Genomic DNA, 22118 nt, shown 5'->3' with positions numbered 1-22118 from the left:
AAAGGAACTTCAATAGCAGAATGGTGGACTTTCGACAGCCAAAATCCCTTTTTCTATTTAAAACTTTTGGACGAAAATGGACTTCGGCAGCCGACAAATGGAATTTCGGCAGTTGAAAGTCTCTCAACCTTTAGGGTATAAAAAGGATAAAAACTCGTTTTTCTATCAAAGCACTTGGGTTTTCTCTTATTCTCTTTCTCTCAACTACTGAAGCATACAATAAACTCTTTAAAGAGATTTTATTCGTTTTACAAGATCTAGAGGTAGATTCTTTAATTTAAAATCTCTATTTTAATGTATTGTGAGCCATATACTTAATGAATTAAGTTTATATTATATATATATATATATATAAAAAAAAACCTTTATTACAATTGGTTGTGGTTGTGGTTGTGGAGAAAAATAAATAATATATTTAATTTACCATAGATATAATGACTGATGAATTATATAACATGAGATATTTATTTATATATTTTTTTTATTATAAAAATAAATAATTTTAAAATATGTAAATTAGCATATTTGTACAAAGGCTAACCAAAATATTTTCATTAATATAACTTTCCAATTATATATTCGACTTGGAGCCCATTGAATCAAAGCTGTCAGGCGATTTATTTATTTTTTTGAATTTAAAGTAATAAATTTTAATGAATAAAAAAAAAAGCATACATTGAACCTAAAATAAAATGTTTAACAAAGATCTGACCTCTGGTGGAAGATTCTTATGCCTAATTAATTCAACGGTGATGAAGTTTCTCATGCCTAATCAATTAAGAAGGAGAAGAAGTTTCTTATGCCTAAATCAAAGGAAAGGCGGTGGAGAAGAGAGCTGGAATGAAATAAAAGTGAATTGTAAATACCTTATTAAGACTAAAATAATTTTAATATTTAATAATAATAATAATAATAATAATAATAATAATAATAATAATCTACCATTTTAATCAAGTATTAGTGGAAACTTTGACGGCTAGTTTGTACCTGCAAAAGATCCCAAGAGTACTCTTCTTGCTCACTCGCTATTCAGTTGAGGCCTTTACGAAATGTCAATGTGGACAAAATTAAGCACATAAAAGAAAAATCAAATTATTTAATAATAATTAACAATAAAAAAAAAAACAAAATTTTAATTTATTAAAAAAAAAAGTTCTTTTTCTTGCTGTCTTATAGAGTCCATTTAATGGCGAGAACGAAAACTCTCAAAATCTGTAGGGACCGTAACTGCTGTGTTCGGCATTTCCTTTCCTCTTTATATTTAACATTCTCTCTGTAATTCCTTTATTAAAACCTCCTCGTTATCTTTCTTCGTCAACGAGATTGTTTTTTCGTTCTTTTCCGTTTGTTTTCCGGGAAAAAAAAATTAGAAGAAGAGCACCAAACTCGCGTTTTATTTTCTTCCTTTTTATTTCAGGTAGAATTGTGCTACTACTATGTTAGTATCTATGTAACTGCAGATTCTTTGCTTCTTAATTGTCCTTGTAATTGGCCATTTCTGCTACTGTTTGGTTGTCTATGATCTGTGAATCTTTTTTGCATTTTGCTTACGTTATGTTGCTTGATTTTTGCGTTTCTACTGTGTAGTTTTGCTGTTTAGTGTTGAACAGTGATGGATCTGCTTGGCAAAAAGTGAAATTCGCCTTCAAATTTCTGATTATTTTGTGTGTGCTGTGAATATACGTGTACTTTTAATTTCCATTGAGTTGGAGTTTTACGGAAAGTGTTACTGGATGAGCTTTGGTTGTACTGAAGTTGAGGGATTTGAATTTTACTTGGCTGTATGCTTTTGATCTGTTATTTTAATTTTAAAGCTCGAACCTTATTGGACTTTTTTTTTTTTTTTAATTGGAATTAGAAGGCGAATTTACTTCTGTCTCAGGTTTTAGAGTATTATGTCATCTTTGTAATTTACTATGTCATATGTGAAGCATACTGGTATAATTTTTAAGTGTTGGAAAACTTGTACAAGGGAGGCATTGTAATGATAAATGAGCAGATTAGCAAATTGATCCATGATCGAAGGCAGCCATTGAATGTCATTTGCGAGATTTGTTCATGAAGGAGTGTTCCATCATGCCAGATTTCGCTATTTTGGCATCATGCTAGCGGGCATGTTTATGTGAGCTTGAATTTGACGAATCTGCAATTACTTTTATTCAGTTCATAATTTTGGGAACAAGTGGATGGTTTCATATAAGATTTACATTTGTTATTGTTAACATATATATATATATATATATATATATATATATATATATATATATATATATATATATATATATATATATACATAATTTTCCTTCTTTCTGGGTTCAAAATACCTGTCATCCTAAATTCTTGTCAAAGAAGGCATCATCTTATTTGTCTGTTATTTTCCTTGTTCCGTTGATATATGTGCTTGCTTATGCCTGTTTTTTCCCTTCAATTCACGGTTCAAGTTTGTGAATTGTTCATAGCTTTCTTTTTTCCTTCAAACACTATTCTTTTCTGTGAATTGTGATTTAAAGCATATTTGCAGGTACCTTGTGAATACAGGTACAACATTCCAACTCACAACTTTTAAGATACAAGCATATTCCCTCTTATGAAGAGCTATTAGGGAAGATTCTGTTGCTAATTGCAAGAACAGAAAAAAAAAAAATGTCTTCCACAAACAAGGCTGATACGAAAGCAGCTATTGATGCAGCCTCATGGATGTTCAATATTGTCACATCTGTTGGAATTATCCTTGTCAATAAAGCATTGATGGCCACCTATGGCTTTAGTTTTGGTATGTTCTGTCTGACAATCTATCAAATACTTATCAATATCTGCTTTAGCAGTACTTTATTGCTTAGTTTCATATCTTATGTATATAAATCTGTGGGATATGATCCTCTCCCATAAAATAACTTAAACTGTAACTATCATTGGCAAATAGTGCATAGTCTTCTCTCCTCAAAATTTTTCTTTGCATTGCCTGTTCTTTTGGAAAAGCCAAGACAAGGGAGAGCCAAAGAGGTATGGCCAAAGGACAGATCGATTGTTTAATTTTTGTAAACATTGTGGTTAGCTTATAGAAGGTGAGATAGATTTACTTACCCACCTACCTATGCTAAATGAAAATTTTGACTAGGTTTGACATTTTATATCTTATAAATTAGGTTACCATGAAGACGTGTCAAGGGGATCCTTTGCAAAGGTCGTTACTTGCACATAAACAACCTGCAAAAGTTCCAATAGTGGAGATTTTAAGGTCTTTGAATGAATACTTTCTTGTATCTCACTTCTATTTTATACCTTTCTTGTTTTAAATAATATTCATTTATTGACCATCTAAAGTTTCATTTAAGAATCACTCTTGATCTTGTCTCTTTTAGTATTTAAGGATAAGAACTTTTAAAATTGCCCTAGAAGCTAATTCCTTTTTGAAGTGCCTTACAATAAAAATTTGTTTTATTTATTTATTTGAAAAAATTGGCAGTGGTTGGTCAAATTCTTCGTGATTGTTTGACCTTGCAAATAATGGGATTGAGCAAATAGAGATAGTGTTTGAGCTGGCAAAAGAATGAAACTCAGGGAACTCTATATTTTAATACTCCATAATGGTATTCCTATGCTTCCTTTAAAAAGAACCATCTAGACTACAAGTAATTCTTGTTCAGTTAGAATTAAGCAAACAAGCCTTTATAATCGATTTACAATTCTCATACACTCTTTCCCTCTTGTTTTTTGAAGATTAAATTGCAAAACTCAGTTACTTTTGGAACTCTTTGTATTTATGTTTTGGTTGTACATTTTGGTGGTTCAAAATCATTAGAAAACACAACATATGTGACATAACTTACTATTTTATTGGGAGGCCTTAGTATCTGCAGCTACCTTATAGGAATCTTTTATCAATTTGTTGAAATTTGAAGGAAGGCTGTACTCTGGTATTTGGACAAGGGTTACTGGTTTTCATCTGGATTATGAATTTTATTCGAAGTTTCTACTATTGCAATGCATAGAAAAATTATAAAAAAATATTAGCCTGTTGGATGCTTGTGCATCTATACTTGTTCTAAGTGGTCTCGTTGACTCGGATTTGAATGAATATACAATTATAATTGTGCAATAGAGGACATACAAATGATGACCTGAAGCACAAATGTAGGTCAGTGTCTCAGTGGAGCTATCGTGTGACTTAATTTGTACATTTATGGTATTAGTTCCATCTATTAATACACAGACAAGACGCTTTAAGTTTTTGGAAATTATACAGTTTATGAACTCAGAAATCATTAACTAGGTATAGTTTTAATTCACTGCATGATCTTATTTTGTCAGTTGATTCTGCATAATCTTATTTTGTCGGTTGATTTGTACATTTGAATTGCAGTAGCTTTAAACTTGTTTTTAAGACAATATATCTATATAGTTTATCAATTGAAATGCAGCGTGGAAAGATGTTATACGTAACAAAGGAGACATGTCTTCAAGCAAGCCCATAAAAGAAGGCCTATATAAATTTGTCCCTGCACCTCTTGGGAAAAATCTATTGCATCCTTAACCTTTTAATTTTGACCTTTTACACCCTTCAATTTTTGTTTTTGTAACCAATAAACACTTTTTTTTTCTATTCATCAATAAATAATGGATTAAATATATTGCTTGACATGTTCCATTATTCATTAATGAGTAGGGATTATGCTTTTTTGTTATAAAACTAAAAATTATAGGTGCAATAAGTCAAAAATAAAGGATTAGGGCTATGACAGACTTTTCCCAATTAGTTCAAGGGCAAAGTAACTGGCATGATGTATTTCTCCTTAAAAGAATTAGATTTGGATTTGTTCACTTATTTTGTGTTATTGAACTCATAAAGAGGCATATTAATTGGGCTTATTTATATGAACTTAAATAAAGAATAACACCATGAAGTTATCAATGTTGACTAAGTTTTTTGAGTGTATCTTATTAGCTTTTTCAAGAAGTTCCTTAATGCATTCTTATTTTTATGAACCTTGATTTTGTGTTTAATCTACTGCCATCATGCAGCTACGACATTAACTGGTCTGCATTTTGCCACAACTACCTTGTTAACTATTATTCTTAGGTGGCTGGGATATATCCAGGCATCTCAACTACCACTATCCGAGCTTCTGAAGTTTGTTTTGTTTGCAAATTTCTCTATTGTTGGAATGAATGTGAGTTTGATGTGGAACTCAGTTGGATTTTATCAGGTAAGTTTCAGGTAACTGCAAAATGTCTGTTCTCTCTTTGTTGTGATGACAATGTTAAAATTTTGTTATTCCTTGAAACTTGCTCTCAGATTGCAAAGTTGAGTATGATCCCTGTATCCTGTTTTCTGGAAGTTGTATTAGACAAAGTACGTTATTCAAGGGACACAAAGCTTAGCATAGCAGTAGTTCTCCTTGGTGTTGCTGTCTGTACTGTTACAGATGTCAGTGTCAATGCCAAAGGATTTATAGCTGCAGTGGTGGCAGTTTGGAGCACTTCCTTGCAGCAATATGTAAGTAACTATATATACGCACACAGACACACAAATAATTATATTGCACACAAATGGTATCAAGTCAGAATGTGTTTCTCATGGCAATTTGGACTTGGTCTGTGGTTAAGAATGATCAAATTCCAGTTTCAGTATGTAATTATAGTTTTATTTGATAATGCCTTTTATTTTTATCTTATAATTTTATGTAGACATACTTGAGTACATTGGTGAATTGTCAATCTCTTGATGAAAGTAACCCAATCTTTTTCTGACCATATGGATGCCTTGTGCATCTTGATAAGCAGAATTAATTCCAATACTCATTTTATTTTGGGAATTTGGGTGCTGGTTCCTATAAATCTACTAGTAGGCTATTTCTAATATTATTTAATTACTAAATTTTATGACACATTGGTTTTTGGTTGCTGTGCAGTATGTACATTTTCTTCAACAGAGGTATTCTCTAGGATCTTTCAACTTATTGGGGCACACTGCTCCAGCACAAGCTGTATCTCTGCTGTTGGTAGGACCTTTCTTGGATTACTGGTTGACAGAAAAAAGAGTTGACACCTATGCATATAGTTTCACATCTGTGGTAAGTTTATGCATCAATTGCGTGAACTCTAGTTAACATTTGAGGCGCAGTGGTATACTTTTTTGCATGGATTGTCACATGGTTTTGTTGCTTCTCATACTACGCTATTTTGCTGCTTGAATATGAACTTTTATTTTTCAAGTTGGCATCTGAATCATGGCCATAAACCATAATCACTCAAAGCAGCTCATTGGATGCTCTTCATAGGTCCAAGAGGCCTTCTGTTGCAACTAGCATTTGATTGATGATAGGAACAAGAGAAATTCAGTGTTGTTTAGGTGAAAGATTATATAATTCTATGCTGCCAGCAATTTCTTATATAATTGGCCAGGATTGCAAAAAGTTTTGAGACCTTGGGGTGTGAAATGGTAGAAGAAAGTGTAGGTAACACTTTGGTAGAACTAAGATCCCGCGCAGATCAGATAATAAATATGAAATTGATTAATCTTATGTATGGATCTCTTTGTTTGACAGTTTAGGCTTTCAGGTTCGATTTGTTGTCATAATTATTAAAAGTGCAAGGCAGTTTTGGAGTCTAGGCCCAGCTGTGCACCTGGGTGATATGAGGTGTCAGTCAAACCTCCTTTTTTCCCACCATAATTGCAGAATGCTTATAGTCAAATTGAGGCAACATCAATTCTTGCAAGCTAGATTAATGGGCAGCTATTTTCAGGGACGGAGAGAGCTTAGGGCCAAGGAGGGCACTGGCCTCCCCGAGATTTCAAAAAGTTTTAGTGTGTATAGTGGTAATTTTTCAAAAATAAATATTTTATAAGGTAATTTACACTTTAGTACTTAATGTTTAGTGAAATATACAACTTAGTCTATTTATTTTCAAAATCAAATAAATTAGTTTCTCACTTTTTAATCTAACCACCAAATAGTCCATACCATTAATTTATCGTTAATCCAGGTTCAATTGAAACAATTAAATTTCTGTCAATTTGATGAAACCAATGACTTAATCGTTGTATTTTCAAAGTCAAACAAAGTAGTCCCTCACTTTTTAAATTTTATATTTAGATAATTATATATATTATATCAAATATATAATAAGGATAATCTTTTATTAAAATATCTATTGTGCATCGTCTCCTAAATTATTAGAAATAATTGTGCTAAAATATATATATTCATATTTATAATTTATAAATCCATTAAACATATGTGAGTGTAACAAAATACATGTAAAAGCTTTTAAGGTAGCGTTTAGTCAAAACACTACTTCTCTTATTTATATTGTTTTATAATATAGTGTTTATATTAGTATTTAGAGGTTGAGAGAGTAGTTTATGAAACATTATCCTTCCTAGCTTTTAGACGTTGATGAAGTGTTTTCACTAGAGTCAAAAAGATGATACCATTGATACCATTATTTTTAAATTTAACAACTAATCTAACAACTATTTTTACTGAATACTTATTCTTTAAACAATATATAAACAACTAACCACTAATAGTTAATAACAATTAACAGCCGATAGCTGCTAAAGTAGCTATATTTAACAGTTAACCATTAAAAATGTATTAACTTTTGTAAGAAATTCTCGTGTCAATTTTTATTTATTTAACAAATAACATATTTAATTGGGCCCCTCTAAACTAAATTTCTGCCTCCATCACTGGCTATTTTGTCTATAAAAATTAAGCAACACAATCATTTAAAAAAGAAAAAAGAAAAGAAAACAAAGAAGTATCTAGATAGGATCTCAGAGACACCTAGAAATGGAGGGGAAAAAAGTGAGAAAATAAAGGGAAAATGGGGAGTGATAGAGTTGAATTAAATTTTGAATAGGAAAATCAGCTTATGACAACCGAAAATTAGCCAATCTCATTTGAAAATCAACATAAAAGAAATTTCAATCTCATGTTTACAACTTAATTTTTAGCCTATTTCTGTATAATGAGCTGTAATCTTGTGTACATTTCTTACACATATATACTTTAGTGTGTGTGTGTATACAAGTAATTGGCTGAGAAATAATACAGAGAGAAAAACAGTGATTTCTCTTAAAAATTCTGTGAAATATTGCAGAGGCATCCTAGGCGCACCTCATTAAGGTCATCCGCCTATCAGTGATTGAAGTGCTATGGTTTGCACCGATTACTCATAGCCAACCTTGTGATTCCGAAGATTATAAACAGTATGGCAGATTAGAGGACTGGGAATCAACTAGAAAATTAGAAATGAATTACAGCAAAATAAAATGATTTTGACCAAAGTGAAAGAGAGCACATCGTATGGCAGATTAGAGGACTGGGAAAAAGACTTTCCAGTTCCAGGAGAACAAAATGAAGCTTGGTGAGCACAATTTGGTTGAACAATTATGATACTACTTATGAGGTTGCGAGAATAGTCCCACCCAAATTTTTTTACTCAAAATAAGATGGAAAAATAAATCTAGAGATATCCAATCTATTCGTAAGAATTAAAGTTGTAAAATACTAGACCAGCAACTTGCTCTTTTAAATGAACTCTAATATAAGGCTCTTTAAGGACTATAAAGTACTAAATAATGTCCCAAATAAGCTCTATATTAATTCTACAATGAAACTCAAAGTTTCTCAAATTTTTAGACTTCATTTTTCTTGATTTTGGAGAAAAGTTGACCTCAAGTTTTAACATGCTGAAGTAACAAAAGTCCTGATATCATAAGATGCATATTAAGTACTGGAAAATCAACTTTATTCTTGCCAAGTTCACCTTCTTAGTTGGATATAGCAGTGAAAACTATTGAAAGCTCCCATCTAACTTTACAAATTTTTTTGAAATGACAAAATCCATCTCTTCAAATCTAGCTAGAGGCAACTCAAAATCAACTTATTTATGATCTTGAACAACAAAGCTAGAGTCTTTTTTTTTTTTTTTTCATTTCCTTTTGAACCTTATACCTCCTTGCATCCAAAGCTGCTTTTGAAAGTCAAACTAGTTGAATGTTTTCTTTTGCTGGTGTCTGTTAACTCCATAGGAATGAGAGTTCCTGTGGTCAATTTCTGCAAATCGTCATTCATCAGATTTGTGTAAGATTGATGGCCTTCTTTGAAGCACACTTATTGCATCCTTAGAGCAGTCTTTGAATAGCTCAACAGTCTGATTAGGATCCATAATCAATTTGTAAGCATATTTGTTTTCTTTTAGCTTCTCAACATGGAATCCTTTGCTATCATGCTTGATCTTCTTCAGAAAAAGATATTCTAGATTCTTCTTGATGACAGCCTTGCTGTTTTGCCTCCTTTATTTCAATATGTAGTTTTTGGTTACAGATTTTGTTCTTCTACCCTTTCAGCATCATTTTTGTTGTTCTACCCTTCCTACAATGTTGTTATTAGATGTTTGGAGTGTCTGTTGCGGGTTTTGCCATTTAGGACTATGATATTGAAATTCCATTATCAGCCAATGCAACATGACTTGCATGTTTGATCTTCTACGACAGTTCTTAGTCAATTTAAAAGCTATGAATATGTGGAAGATTTTTAATAGACAACTTCTGCTGATTTTCAGTGGCTAAAAGTCACATATATTTGGAGAATTACAGATCTGGTTGCAGGAGAATGAAAGATTCTGAGCTTCACAATTAGATTCCTTTGATATAACTTCTAGGTTGAACTACATCTTATAGTTCAAAGAAACGAAATGGCTAGAATTTTATTCTTGAAAAAATGAAGGCCAAATTATTTTATAAAATCCTGGACTTTGCATATTTTTCAATTTTTCCAATCCATTTAATTTATCTGTCGTGAGCATGAACCATGACATATAGGTAATAATTGTGGTTAATTTAGTAAAAAAAGTGTGGTAATGTATATGTGGCGCCTATGTATTATCTCAATTGGCAAAAAAAAAAGATTTTTTTTTTTAATTTCTTCAGTGCTGATGATACAAAATATCAATTTTCTTAGATTTTCTCTTCCAAAAAGTTAGCTACGTATATTTATAATATGCATTTCAGAAATAAAGCAGACATATTTTTCTTGTTTCTAATTCCAACTCTTGCTCGTAATATGAGTCCTTAATAAGCCTTACAGAAACTCAACTCAACTCAACTAAACCTTTATCTCAAAAATTTGGGGCCGCCTATATGGATTCTCTTTCTCCATTCTAAACGATTTTAGGTTAAATCCTCGGAAATGTGTAATGCTTCTAAGTCATATTGTATTATCTCCTCCAAGTCAGTTTAGGTCTACCCCTTCTTTTCTTTCTATCATCTAACCTAATGTGTTATACTTGTCTAACTGGAACCTCCGTATGTCTACGCTTCACATGACCAAACCACCTCAATCTCCCTTCTCTCAACTTATCCTCAATTGGCACCACTCCTACCTTTTCTCTAATACTCTCATTATGGACTTTTTCTAGTTTAGTATGGCTATTCATTCACCTTAACATTCTCATCTCCGCAACTCTTAGCTTAGACACATATGACTCTTTTAATGCCCAACACTCACTACCATATAATATGGCCGGTCGTATGGCTGTACGGTATAATTTTCCTTTCAACTTATTGAGAATCTTGCAATCAAATAAAACTTTCATGGTACGTCTCCACTTCAACCATCCGGCTTTAATCCTATTACTAACATCCTCCTCACATCCCCCATCTACTTGAAGGACTGAACCAAGATATTTAACGTGATTACTTTGGGATAGTACTACTCCATCCAAACTAACTCCTTCCCTATCATTAGCTTGGTCTTCACTGAACTTGCAATGCATGTATTCTGTTTTCGTTCTACTTAACTTAAATTCCTTTGACTCTAAAGTACTTCTCCAAAGCTCTAGCTTTCTATTGACTTCTTCTCGCATCTCATCTATCAGAACTATATCATCCGCAAACATCATGCACCAAGGAATACTCTCTTACATATATTTCGTCAATTTATCTAAAACTAATGTAAAAAGGTAAGGGCTTATAGCTGAACCTTGGTGTAATCCAACTGAGATAGGAAAATCTCTTGTGTCTCCTCCCACTGTGCGCACAATAGTAGTTGCTCCTTCATACATGTCTTTCAACACTTGTATGTACCTAATAGATACCCTCTTTTGTTCTAACACTCTCCATAAGACATATCTTGGAACACTATCATAAGTCTTTTTCAAATCGATAAAAACCTTGTATAGATCTTTCTTCCCATCTCTATATTTCTCCATAAAACTTCTAATGAGAAAGATCGCTTCCATAGTTGAACGACCGGGCATGAAGCCAAATTGATTGGGAGAGATAGAAGTATCATGACGTAGTCGATGTTCCACAACTCTCTCCCACAAATTCATAGTATGGTTCATGAGTTTAATTCCTCTATAATTTGAGTAACTCTGTATGTCTCCATTATTTTTAAAAATAGGTACTAAAATACTTATCCTCCATTAATCAGGCATTTTCTTCAAGTTTATAATTTTATTAAACAATTTAATTAACCATGCCACTCTCATATCTTCCAAACACTTTCACACTTCAATTGGTATTCCATCGGTTCCACAGGCTTTACCCACTTTCATTCATAAGCCTTATAGAAAATCTAGGCAAAAAATTCTTGGTTTCTTAATTGCTTAAACTTCATTTTTCTTGATTTCCTTGTTGTCCTCGGCTATTCTATCTAGTCATTTTATGTCATATATTATGTCCTTTTTATTTAAAATGTGAAATTTGTTGAGAAGTTCATTTAATAGTTATTGAACTGACATTAATTATTTAGAAAAGCATGATACTCTTTTTATGATAAAATAAACAATACCAGAAAATAATTAATCCCATACAGGCTTTACCCACTTTCATTCATAAGCCTTATAGAAAATCTAGGCAAAAAATTCTTGGTTTCTTAATTGCTTAAACTTCATTTTTCTTGATTTCCTTGTTGTCCTCGGCTATTCTATCTAGTCATTTTATGTCATATATTATGTCCTTTTTATTTAAAATGTGAAATTTGTTGAGAAGTTCATTTAATAGTTATTGAACTGACATTAATTATTTAGAAAAGCATGATACTCTTTTTATGATAAAATAAACAATACCAGAAAATAATTAATCCCATCACACTGAGAGCCTTAGCGACAAGGTGAAGTGCGTTTGGGGACCCAGAAGAAAGGAACGCCCCAATTAAATGCCAGAGTGTCATTACTTAGAGATTAGAGGCGACATAGAAAAGTGTTATGTGTCTCCATACTTGATCTCAAAAGTCCTACTCTCACAAGGCACTAGTAGATTCTGAGTTATAAGAATCTTGTTTGTGTTATACATGGAAAAGCAGACCCCTTTGTGTTTCTGTGGATTTTTTGCAGGGCTGCAGGTCTACTCTATGCACTTTTACATATGTTGCATGTTAGTTGTTGACATGCATAGCAAGTTCATGCATACATATCTGTTTTTTTTTATATCCTCTTGCATGCTGTAAATATGCTGGTCATGGTGTTGTGTCTTTCTGTTTAGAAGATCATACTTCAACAGTCTTAGGGGGTGCTTGGTTTACTTGTTAGGTGCAGTTGATAGCTAATAGACACCCAAATAGACGAACTAGAGTGTTTGGTAAATTTTAAAAAATAAAACTAATAGCTGATGGGTAGCTGATATGGTACCTATCAGCTGCAGTTTGTATCAATTCTATTTTTAGAACTATTCTATTTTTAGAGCTGTTTCTCATCGGCTGATAACTGATTTGATTTTATTTTTTATTTTAATCATATTATCCTTTTTTATTTAACTCAAAAATTAATATTATTAATACTTTTATATTTTTTATTTATAATTTTAATATTTTAATTAATATATTTCAATTTTATTAAAATATTTTTTATTAATAACATAAAATGTAAAATATTTATTTATATCCAAAAACTTAAAATTAATTATGAGTTTTTTTTTTATCAACAATAATAATTACTTTATTATTTTATCTATATTTTTTAAATTATTTAGTTATTTTTTAAAAAATTTAATTATTTTCTTATTTCAATAATAAAATAAATAATATAATATAATAGATTAATAATTATATTTTTATTTTAATAATATAATAAATGATATAATATATTAATTTGATAATTGTATATTTAATTTAACAATAAAATAAATAATATAATATAATAAATTTATAATTTTATATTTATTTCAATAATAAAATAAATTATATAATATATACCCTTATTGGTCATTTCACATATTAACAGTAACAGCTAAACATAGTTTTACCAAACACTTAACATAAATCAGCTATCATCAGCTATCAGCTAACAGTTATCTGCTGTATTTAACAGTTAAATCAAACAGACCCTTAATAGTTTTTAGGCTGGATATTGGTAATAGTGCAAATTTGCTTGTTATTATACTTGCATTTAATTGTAGTTATACTTTAAACTAATTCAAGCTGTTCTTCTGTTGTCTGCAGTTGTTCATAATCCTGTCGTGCAGTATTGCAGTGGGGACAAACCTCAGCCAATTCATTTGCATTGGCCGGTTTACTGCTGTGTCATTCCAAGTGCTTGGTCATATGAAGACAATTCTTGTCCTGACCTTAGGATTTATTTTCTTCGGGAAGGAGGGTCTTAATCTTCAAGTAATTGTAGGTATGATCATTGCAGTAGCAGGAATGATCTGGTATGGTAATGCTAAGGCCTCGTCTAAGCCAGGAGGGAAGGAACGCCGTAGTCTTTCAATGAATGGTAACAAAGCACAAAAACATGATGGGTTATCAAAATCCACTGAAGTGGATGATAAGGTTTAGTTTTCGGTTAAAAGTCCAAAGAAAAGAGGGAAAAAAAAAGACAAAGAATTAAGCATCTTAGATCAGCTGATTTCAGGATCTCTTTTATACCCGGGAGGGCATATTCTCCGGCTACTATAAACTTTTAATATTTTTTTTCCCATTGTAGATTATTTTCTGGTTTTCGAATTCCAGTAAAGGATGTTATTGAGTGGAACGCAAAATATAGAATAAAAGTTACATTGTCCAGTCATTTTCTATAGTAATTTATTTCCATATTGAATTACTCTCGGCTCTTTCTTGTGTTTCTCTTCTGCATATAAAGGGCTCCAATACTCAAAAACCAGATTGCACCGATGGCTCCGGATCGATGCAACAATTTTTGAAATGTGTAATATGTATTGCAGATCATCAGAAGCTTAAAGTTAGCCAAGTAAATGCTGATATATGGTAGGTGTACTAAGGAAATTCTTATTAATTTTGCTCTACTGGAGAGTGAAGTGCTTGTTTTTCCAGTGTGGTCCCAGAACTGTTCTTCCTACTAATACTGTAACTTGAAACACTGGGAACCTCAAACCCAAACCAGACTTGCAATGAACCTGATACTGAGACTTGGGGAATGATGCAATTTTTGTGAAAGACTTCATTTTGTGGTTAATGTAGGCATTAATGTTGTGTCTGTTTGATACCTGCTGCACACGTGCACATGCTCCAAAGATTAGTTTTCTTGAGACTGTGGGCCTTGAATTGGATTTGAAAAATCTATCTGTTTTCAATTTGTTTGCATTTATAACCTTTGTTTTTTATGATGGTTCTGTAATAGGGCAAATTCTGTGGTAGAAGCCATGATTTGACGTCAAGTTGCCTGCTTCAGAATAATGAAGCTAAGTCATTCTGATTTTAACACCACTTCTCTTGCAGCACCCACTCTATAAATTAATTCTTTTTCCTTTTATCAACAATATCTACTCTCAATATTGCTAATTTAGATTACTAATTTAGATGACTGAAAATGGTTTAAGTTGCAAAGAAAAGAAGCAAAGTTGTATAGGCATGCTTGTAATTATCCTTATCATTGGCCTTTTTTAAGTTTAAATTTGTCTTAATTAGATCTAACATTCTTTGAACAAAGGTGGTGGCAGTGGCAGTGGCAGCATCAGGACAGTAACAACCAGAAATATCACCATTCCCCATTAGGCAGATACTGTAAACAATGACCCATTAAGAAAATGAGATTTACTAAACCTATGCTTTATAATAGAAAATTTTCATCTAAAATAAGATAGATTCAGAATGCATCTAATGGGGTACGCAATTTATGTTCAAATTCCATTATAATTGAGGTAATACATGTAAAGACAAAATTTATTTAAGAAAAATTATAATAATATTATCTAAAAAAGTTAATTTTTGATTCTAATATTATCATAATATTTGAATTGATGAACGATATGGTTGAGCAAAGGTTGTAATGGTGGTTAGATTTTGTATTTATATAAAAAAAAAAATGATGTAAATAAGGTTTCCTTTATCAAGAAAAAAAAATTAGAAATTATAAAATGCTGAAAAGTAGAGTGCAAAGAGGTTTCCTACGTTTTCTTTCTAATGCGACAATAAACCACCAAGAGCCTAACACTTCCCAATACTCACTGGTCACAGCTATCCCCATTTCCCATTTCCCATTTTCGTTCACTTTACACTCACTCTCTCAAATAATAACAGAATCTTCTGTCCAATGAATTAAAATTAATCCTGTTTGAGTTGAGTTGAATCTATTAATTAAAAGATAAAGTACTCTTAATGAATATCTTTTTTATCTATAAAAAATAAACATTTGATCTCATTTAAAAAATAAAAATATGAAATCGCTCGTATCAAATACTAATAAATAATACTTTCAACTTGTTTTATTATATTTTAAATTATTTTTAAATAAAATTTAAAATATATTTAAATTAATGAATAAAAAAATTATAATTCATTGTTATCAACTCATATAAATCTACTTATATATTATTGACGAGTAAAGTATATATTTAATATTCTTAGTGGCTATAATTAATAATATGAAGAAATGTAAGCAAGGCTAGAAAATAAAAGATACAAAATGATACCAAAATAATTAGGGGTAGGGACCCTTCTTTCCCTTGATGTCATAATCTGTCCCTGGTGGCATTGATTTTCATTCTCATCTCTCTCTTTTGTACTTTTCCTTATCATACAAAGAAATACCAAAAAGAGTGTAAGGCCCACCACCCCTCCATCCCTCTCTTTCTCTCCAACCCATCATTTACTTTCTTCCTTAATCATATTAATGACCTCTCTTATTTCCTTATTATTTTAAAATTTATTATTAATAATCATTAAGCTTTAAATTATTTTTCTAAAAAATATTTTTTTATTAATTTACTCCAATAAGAATTACTATTAAAATCATTTTAGAATAATATTAATTAAAACATGCATTTTTTTTTTAGTTCATGCATAATATTTATTTAATTACTATCTAATTATAACTATTAAAATTAAAAAATTAACATCAATTCTATTTGCATTAAGAGTTTATTTTTTTTCATTATTTATTTTCTGATGGAAGCACTTGAAGTACTTGGAAGGTTGCAATGGCACACACAATTGTGATAAGTTCATAAATTATTTTATTTATTCTTGCTAATAGTTGAGCTGCATTGAGTGGGAGGTCCCATCCTCTTTACATTTTCAATATTAAAATAAAAAATATATATTATCTATAACATCACAATTCAAACTTTGAATAATTTATGAATTTAAATTTTTTATATATTTTTTCTTTTTATAAATTATCTTAATCTACTTTAAAACAAATTGAATCAACTAGGTAAGTATATTCAAATAAGCTAGGAATTGGACTAATGATAAGTTTATTTTTTTATTCTAATTATGATTCTATAAAGGAATAAAATTATAAAATAAAATTATATTTTATTTTAAAAATTATAAAAAAAATAAAATGTTATTTTAATCAATTAAATTATAAATAAAATACTATAAATATGATATGAAATATAAATATTTTATTTTATAAATTAAAATTTATTATTTAATAAAAATTATTGTAAAAATTGCTTTGATTTTTTTAATTATTTTTTAAAAATTCCTAGAGAAACTTCATTTTATATGAGAATGAGTTTAATCTAAGATCAAATATTTAAAATAAAAAACTCTCATTTTATATCCAATAATTAGATTATACAATTATGAAAATTTATTAATTCAATGCTTTGTTTATTGATTTGTCTTAATAATTATTTTCCCTTTTTGTCTTGAAAACTCAGTAAATTGAAATTATAAAATGAAAAAATAATTCTATTATTTGAATAAAAATTAATTTTTTTATATATTAAAATTTTAAAAATTAAAAATATAAAAAAATTTACTTAAAATATAAAATAAACACTCAATAATATGAAAACAATGTGATAGAAAATTGCAAAATAAATGCTTGTGGTGCTAAAGAATAAGGCTTTGCACAGCCCACATTCAAGTGGACCTCTCAATAATTGAATACGCGTGTTAGTGCACGTGTGATGTTCCTCTCTCTTTCCTCTTTATATTTCTCACTCTAAAATCAAAATCGATCTCCGCACCCATGCCTCCTCACTTATTAATTTTCTTTAAAATTAATTATTTGTAAGAGTTTATAAGTTTAATTTATAAATAAATAATAATTAATAAGTAATTAATTAGTAAGGTAAGATATATATATATTATAATTTTTAAATTATTTTAATTATAATTAATAATCAATCAAATATTTTCAATTTCAATTAAATTTATTTTTTTTTTCAATTTTAATTTAACTTATCACTATTTTTAGAGTCAATTAAAAATTTAATTAGCTTAAAATTCTATTTAATTTGATTAACTTAATGCTCTCTCTTACCTGTTTGAATAGAATAATATTATATTATATTTCCGAAAATCTCTAAGAATTAGAATGTCACATTAATTTGTGTAAAAAAAAACTTTAAATTAAATGAAAATTTTTTAAAAATTAAATTAATTCAGATTAATTTAATTCGATTTAAATTCCTATTAAATTTAGTTTATTCTATTAAAAAGTTTTTTAAATCAAATCACTGATACACATTCTTATATGTTCATATAATTCTTAAATAACATATAAAAATATTAATATTGATATTTTTAATAATATTTAAATTAAATTATGTAATTACCGTTGAGAAAAATATTATATATTTTAAACGAATAGTTTGGAATATGAGTTATTTTGACTAATTTTATATTTTATATTAATGTGAGTATTATGATAAATTTTATTCGATTTTTATGGTATGATTTTAAATTAAGTAAATAAAATTAAATTGGGAATAATATTATAATATATTTTACTTTATTTATACATTTTCATAAATTAACTAACAAAATAATTACAATTTTCAAAGAAAAATTCAATTATAACAAAACATAATAATATTAAATTTTTAAAAAGTATATTACAAGTTAAATATATTAAAATCAAACTTAAAATTACTGTTTATAAAAATAATTATTTTTCCTCTATTTTTATTATAAAATAATAATAATAATTTTATAACCCGCCGACAACTTCATTCTAAGCCAGGCAGGGCCCAATAATTTCAAGGCAAGCCCAAACTTTTACATGACAGATCATCCTGCAAATTTTTTAATTATAAAAAGACAAAAATTAATTCATATTTTTTAAAAAATTATTTAAAATATTAAAAATAAATTAAATTATACATTTTTTTTAATAACGCTAAAATATTAAAATGAAAATTTTCTAATTATTTTTTTAATGATATTTATTTTAATGATATTTTAAAATGTGATATTTTATTTTAAATTTCAATGTCAAATGAAATGGATTTACGAAAATTTACTGAAACACAGTAATGCATTTTCCACGTCACTCCTCGAGGAACACCTGAAACTTAATATTACATAAATGCCCCGATACGTTGAGGCAAGTCCCCTCAAGAGGAGAGGACAATGAAGTAAATTCATAGGAGAGAGCAATGCTGCTGTCGTCCTAGATTTACCGCTAAATATTACAAGACAGGAGCTGAATTATTTGTCCCAAGTACAATCTGTGACCTTTTTAAAATTCACCAGTGAAATATTGACCGTCAAAAGGAATCAACGGCCATGATTGGCTGAGACCATGGGGCCTGGGGTACAGTACAACACTGGCAAATAAAAATAAGAACTAATGAAATCCCATAAAAAGTACCGTGAGTGTATCACACGCGCTAATTATTCTGTTCATGTTGTTTGTCAGTTTGTGCTGCGCAGGTTTTTTTTAAGCAGTTCCGGGAAATTGTGGGCCAAAGGGCGGGTTGGGGTGTTGCACGTGCTGCGAAGTAGAGTGGAGAAGAGATAATTAACGTGCCAGAATTTCTGGCAGCCTTTTCGTTACACGAGCGCCAATAGCAGTGTAAGGACAATCTTGCCACTCTGACGTCAACTTATATTTACTTTTTTTTTTTCACTCATATGAATTTAAATGATCAAAAACCAAAATTTGAAAAAGGACAAAAACTTTTTGAAGATTTATTAATTTTATAAAAAAAATACATATTGTTTGTTAAATTAAAAAAAAAATAAAAATATATTCTCCATGCTTATAATTCTTTAAAAATAAGACTTGAATCACCGTTTGGAATTCTCAATTTAATCTAATTTTATAAAAATATATTTATCATAAAATTTAATATAATATTTAATAAGATAAATTATTAAACAGTTTAACATTGATTTTTATTATATTTCTAAGTAAAATTAATATTTAATTATTATATTGATGTGAAGAGTAAATAGAATAAAATAAAGTTATCTCACTAAATCAATCATCAGGCGGTTAAATTTTATTATTGGGCTAAATGGGTTAAGTTTTTTTATAATTTAAATATAGATTTAATATAAATCATATTAAATTAAAGTAAAAATAAATATTTTAAGCATAAAGATGTATGAATAGACATATAGAAATTCAAATGATATTTTACATTATAATTAAAAAAATAAAATATATGAATTTCATTACATAATAAATAAAAAAAAAGATCACTATTATATGATGAAAAAGATTGAGTAAGACAAGTACCAAATATTACATTCATAATTATATATAAATTATTTTAGCTTCCCTTAGTTGAATGGAAGTCAACTTTGCTAGCATGTAGGGTTGTTTGCCCAATGCTTCATAAGTTAGGGAAAAATCCCTTTATCCAACTAATTTTGACAATCTATGTGATAAGAGATTTCAAACTATTGGAACAAAAATGGCCACATAAAGCAAAGTTGTTCAACTACAATTTAATCTCTCTCTCTCTCAAAAAAAAAAAAAAAGTAGCTAGCTAGACAATACTTGAATTTGAATACCAAGCTAATAATCAAGAAAAATAGATTTCTTATGTCAAATGGTCCAACCAATTAATGGGGTTTGTCACTACTTAAGTCTGTTTGATATGAAAATTTAAGATTGGAGAAAGCAATTTTTTTTAATATAATGGTGTCGTATGATATTCGAATAGATAATAATTAATAGATTATATAATATAAAATAATATTTTTTTACTATAAAATTTGAATAATTATAAGCAGATAACTACTTTTAAATTATTTTTCATTTGAAATTATTCATTTAAAGTTATAACTAATATTAAAAAAAAATTATAAGGGTCTGTTTAATATTACTGTTATAATTATTATTGAGTAAATTAATTTTTTAAATATATTAATTAAAATATTAAAAAAAAAAATTTAATAAAATTTAATTAAAAAAAATTAAAATAATATTTTTATTAAAAAAATAAATATAGTCTCATAAATTAATAGACACTAAATAAATAAATGAGATCATTTTCATTTTCACTTAACTTTTTTTTTTATTTTAGGGAAAATGAGGAAATTTTTGGAACCACACGTGTGTGATTAAATATAGTCGCATTTAAAGTTAAATGTTAGTATTATTAATAAGGTAGGACCCATAAGATATTATTAAGAAAACCATGATAATTAATTATTAAGGATGGGAAAGCACATTTAATGGAAAAATAAAAATAAATAAAGAAAATCAAAATGCACAAATTATGAGGAGAGAGTGAATAGAAGTGGTACATGGTGAACACATGGTGGGGATGAGGGGAAGCTTTTTTTTTTTTCTTGCTTCTTTCTTTGTTATAATAATAATAACTTTACCTCCTTCAACTTTCCCCAATGCAAAGAAAAGGAGTGCTCTCTGCATATCAAAAGATGGGTAATGTTAAAGGCTGAGTAGAATTTGATTTAAATTGAAAAATTAAATTAAATTAAATTAAATTAATTAAATTAATTTAATTAAATTTAAAAAAGAAAATAATTAAATTAAATTGAATAGTAATTTATATAGTTAAATTAAATTGAATTAATTTTTAAATTAATTTATTTTTATGAAAAATTTATGAATTATATTTAATTTTATATATATTAATTATTTAATTTTATTGATTAATGGTTATTAGGTTTAAATTAAATTTAAAATTAGATTAAATAACTTAAAAATTAAGTCTAAATTAAAAAATCAATAAAAAATTAAACCGATTGATTTAAACCGAATCTAATTGAAATAAAGCGATTCGATTCGATTCGATTTTTTATCAATTTCAATTCGATTCGGTTTTTAAAAATAACGATTCGATTTTTATAATTTAATTCAATTCGATTTGATTCGAACCGATTGCTCACCCTAAGGTAATGCTGTTGCATGCATATAAATCCCAAAATCACTTCATTAAGCAATTTTCTTCTACTTGAAATTTTGAGAGGCGACAAATTTTAGGCAATTTTCTTGTGGATTTATTTTAATTTAATTAATAAATAATTTTTTAATAAATTATAATTTTAACAAGAGATGCAATTTTTTCACATTATGGAAAAATAAATTAATAAATTAATTAACTTTTAAGAGAGAATCGAGAATTGAGGATCTCCCTTCTATTAGTTGATTGTGATGGTTCAATCCTGGATCACACGTATAACTGGAAAAGCTAGAGAGACAAAGAGACGTAGTTTTAACATTGGATAAAGAGAGAGGAATTCACCTTTTTTTTTTTAATTTTTTTTGGAAGTAATTAAAAATTGTTTATGTACCCTAATCTACATGCTTAGAGAGAGACAAGAGGTGATTATTTAAGGGAGAAAATGAGGGATTAGCTTAAGATTAAAGACAGAAAACAATGTTAAAAAAATGGATGTAGAGAGAGAAAGAGAGGTACATGCCATGTGAGGAACAGCTGTGTCCACTCTCCCACTTGATAAATACCCTTCTCACCTTCCTCATTCCGT

General features: G+C 28.8%; 1 protein-coding gene across 2 annotated transcripts; it reads left to right on the top strand.

The window, feature by feature from the left end:
• Positions 1–1165: 1165 nt before the first annotated feature.
• LOC110636399 (UDP-rhamnose/UDP-galactose transporter 4) lies at positions 1166–14022 on the top strand. Of its 2 annotated transcripts, XM_021786092.2 has the most exons (6): positions 1166–1417; positions 2522–2773; positions 5023–5207; positions 5297–5497; positions 5913–6074; positions 13455–14022. In XM_021786092.2, the coding sequence occupies exons 2-6, from the start codon at positions 2644–2646 to the stop codon at positions 13788–13790; spliced, it is 1014 nt and encodes a 337-aa protein (XP_021641784.2). In that variant the 5' UTR covers positions 1166–1417; positions 2522–2643; the 3' UTR covers positions 13791–14022. The 2 variants fall into 2 exon arrangements, with proteins under 2 accessions (XP_021641784.2, XP_021641785.2); XM_021786093.2 differs by lacking the exons at positions 1166–1417; positions 2522–2773 and adding an exon at positions 2784–3238 and having other exon boundaries at positions 5081–5207.
• The last annotated feature ends 8096 nt before the right edge of the window (positions 14023–22118 follow it).

Source organism: Hevea brasiliensis, chromosome 7, assembly GCF_030052815.1.
Source record: "Hevea brasiliensis isolate MT/VB/25A 57/8 chromosome 7, ASM3005281v1, whole genome shotgun sequence".
NCBI classification, from domain to species: Eukaryota; Viridiplantae; Streptophyta; class Magnoliopsida; order Malpighiales; family Euphorbiaceae; genus Hevea; species Hevea brasiliensis.
The sequence above is the reverse complement of the archived record's forward strand: the minus strand, read 5'-3'. Positions and strand labels throughout refer to the sequence as shown.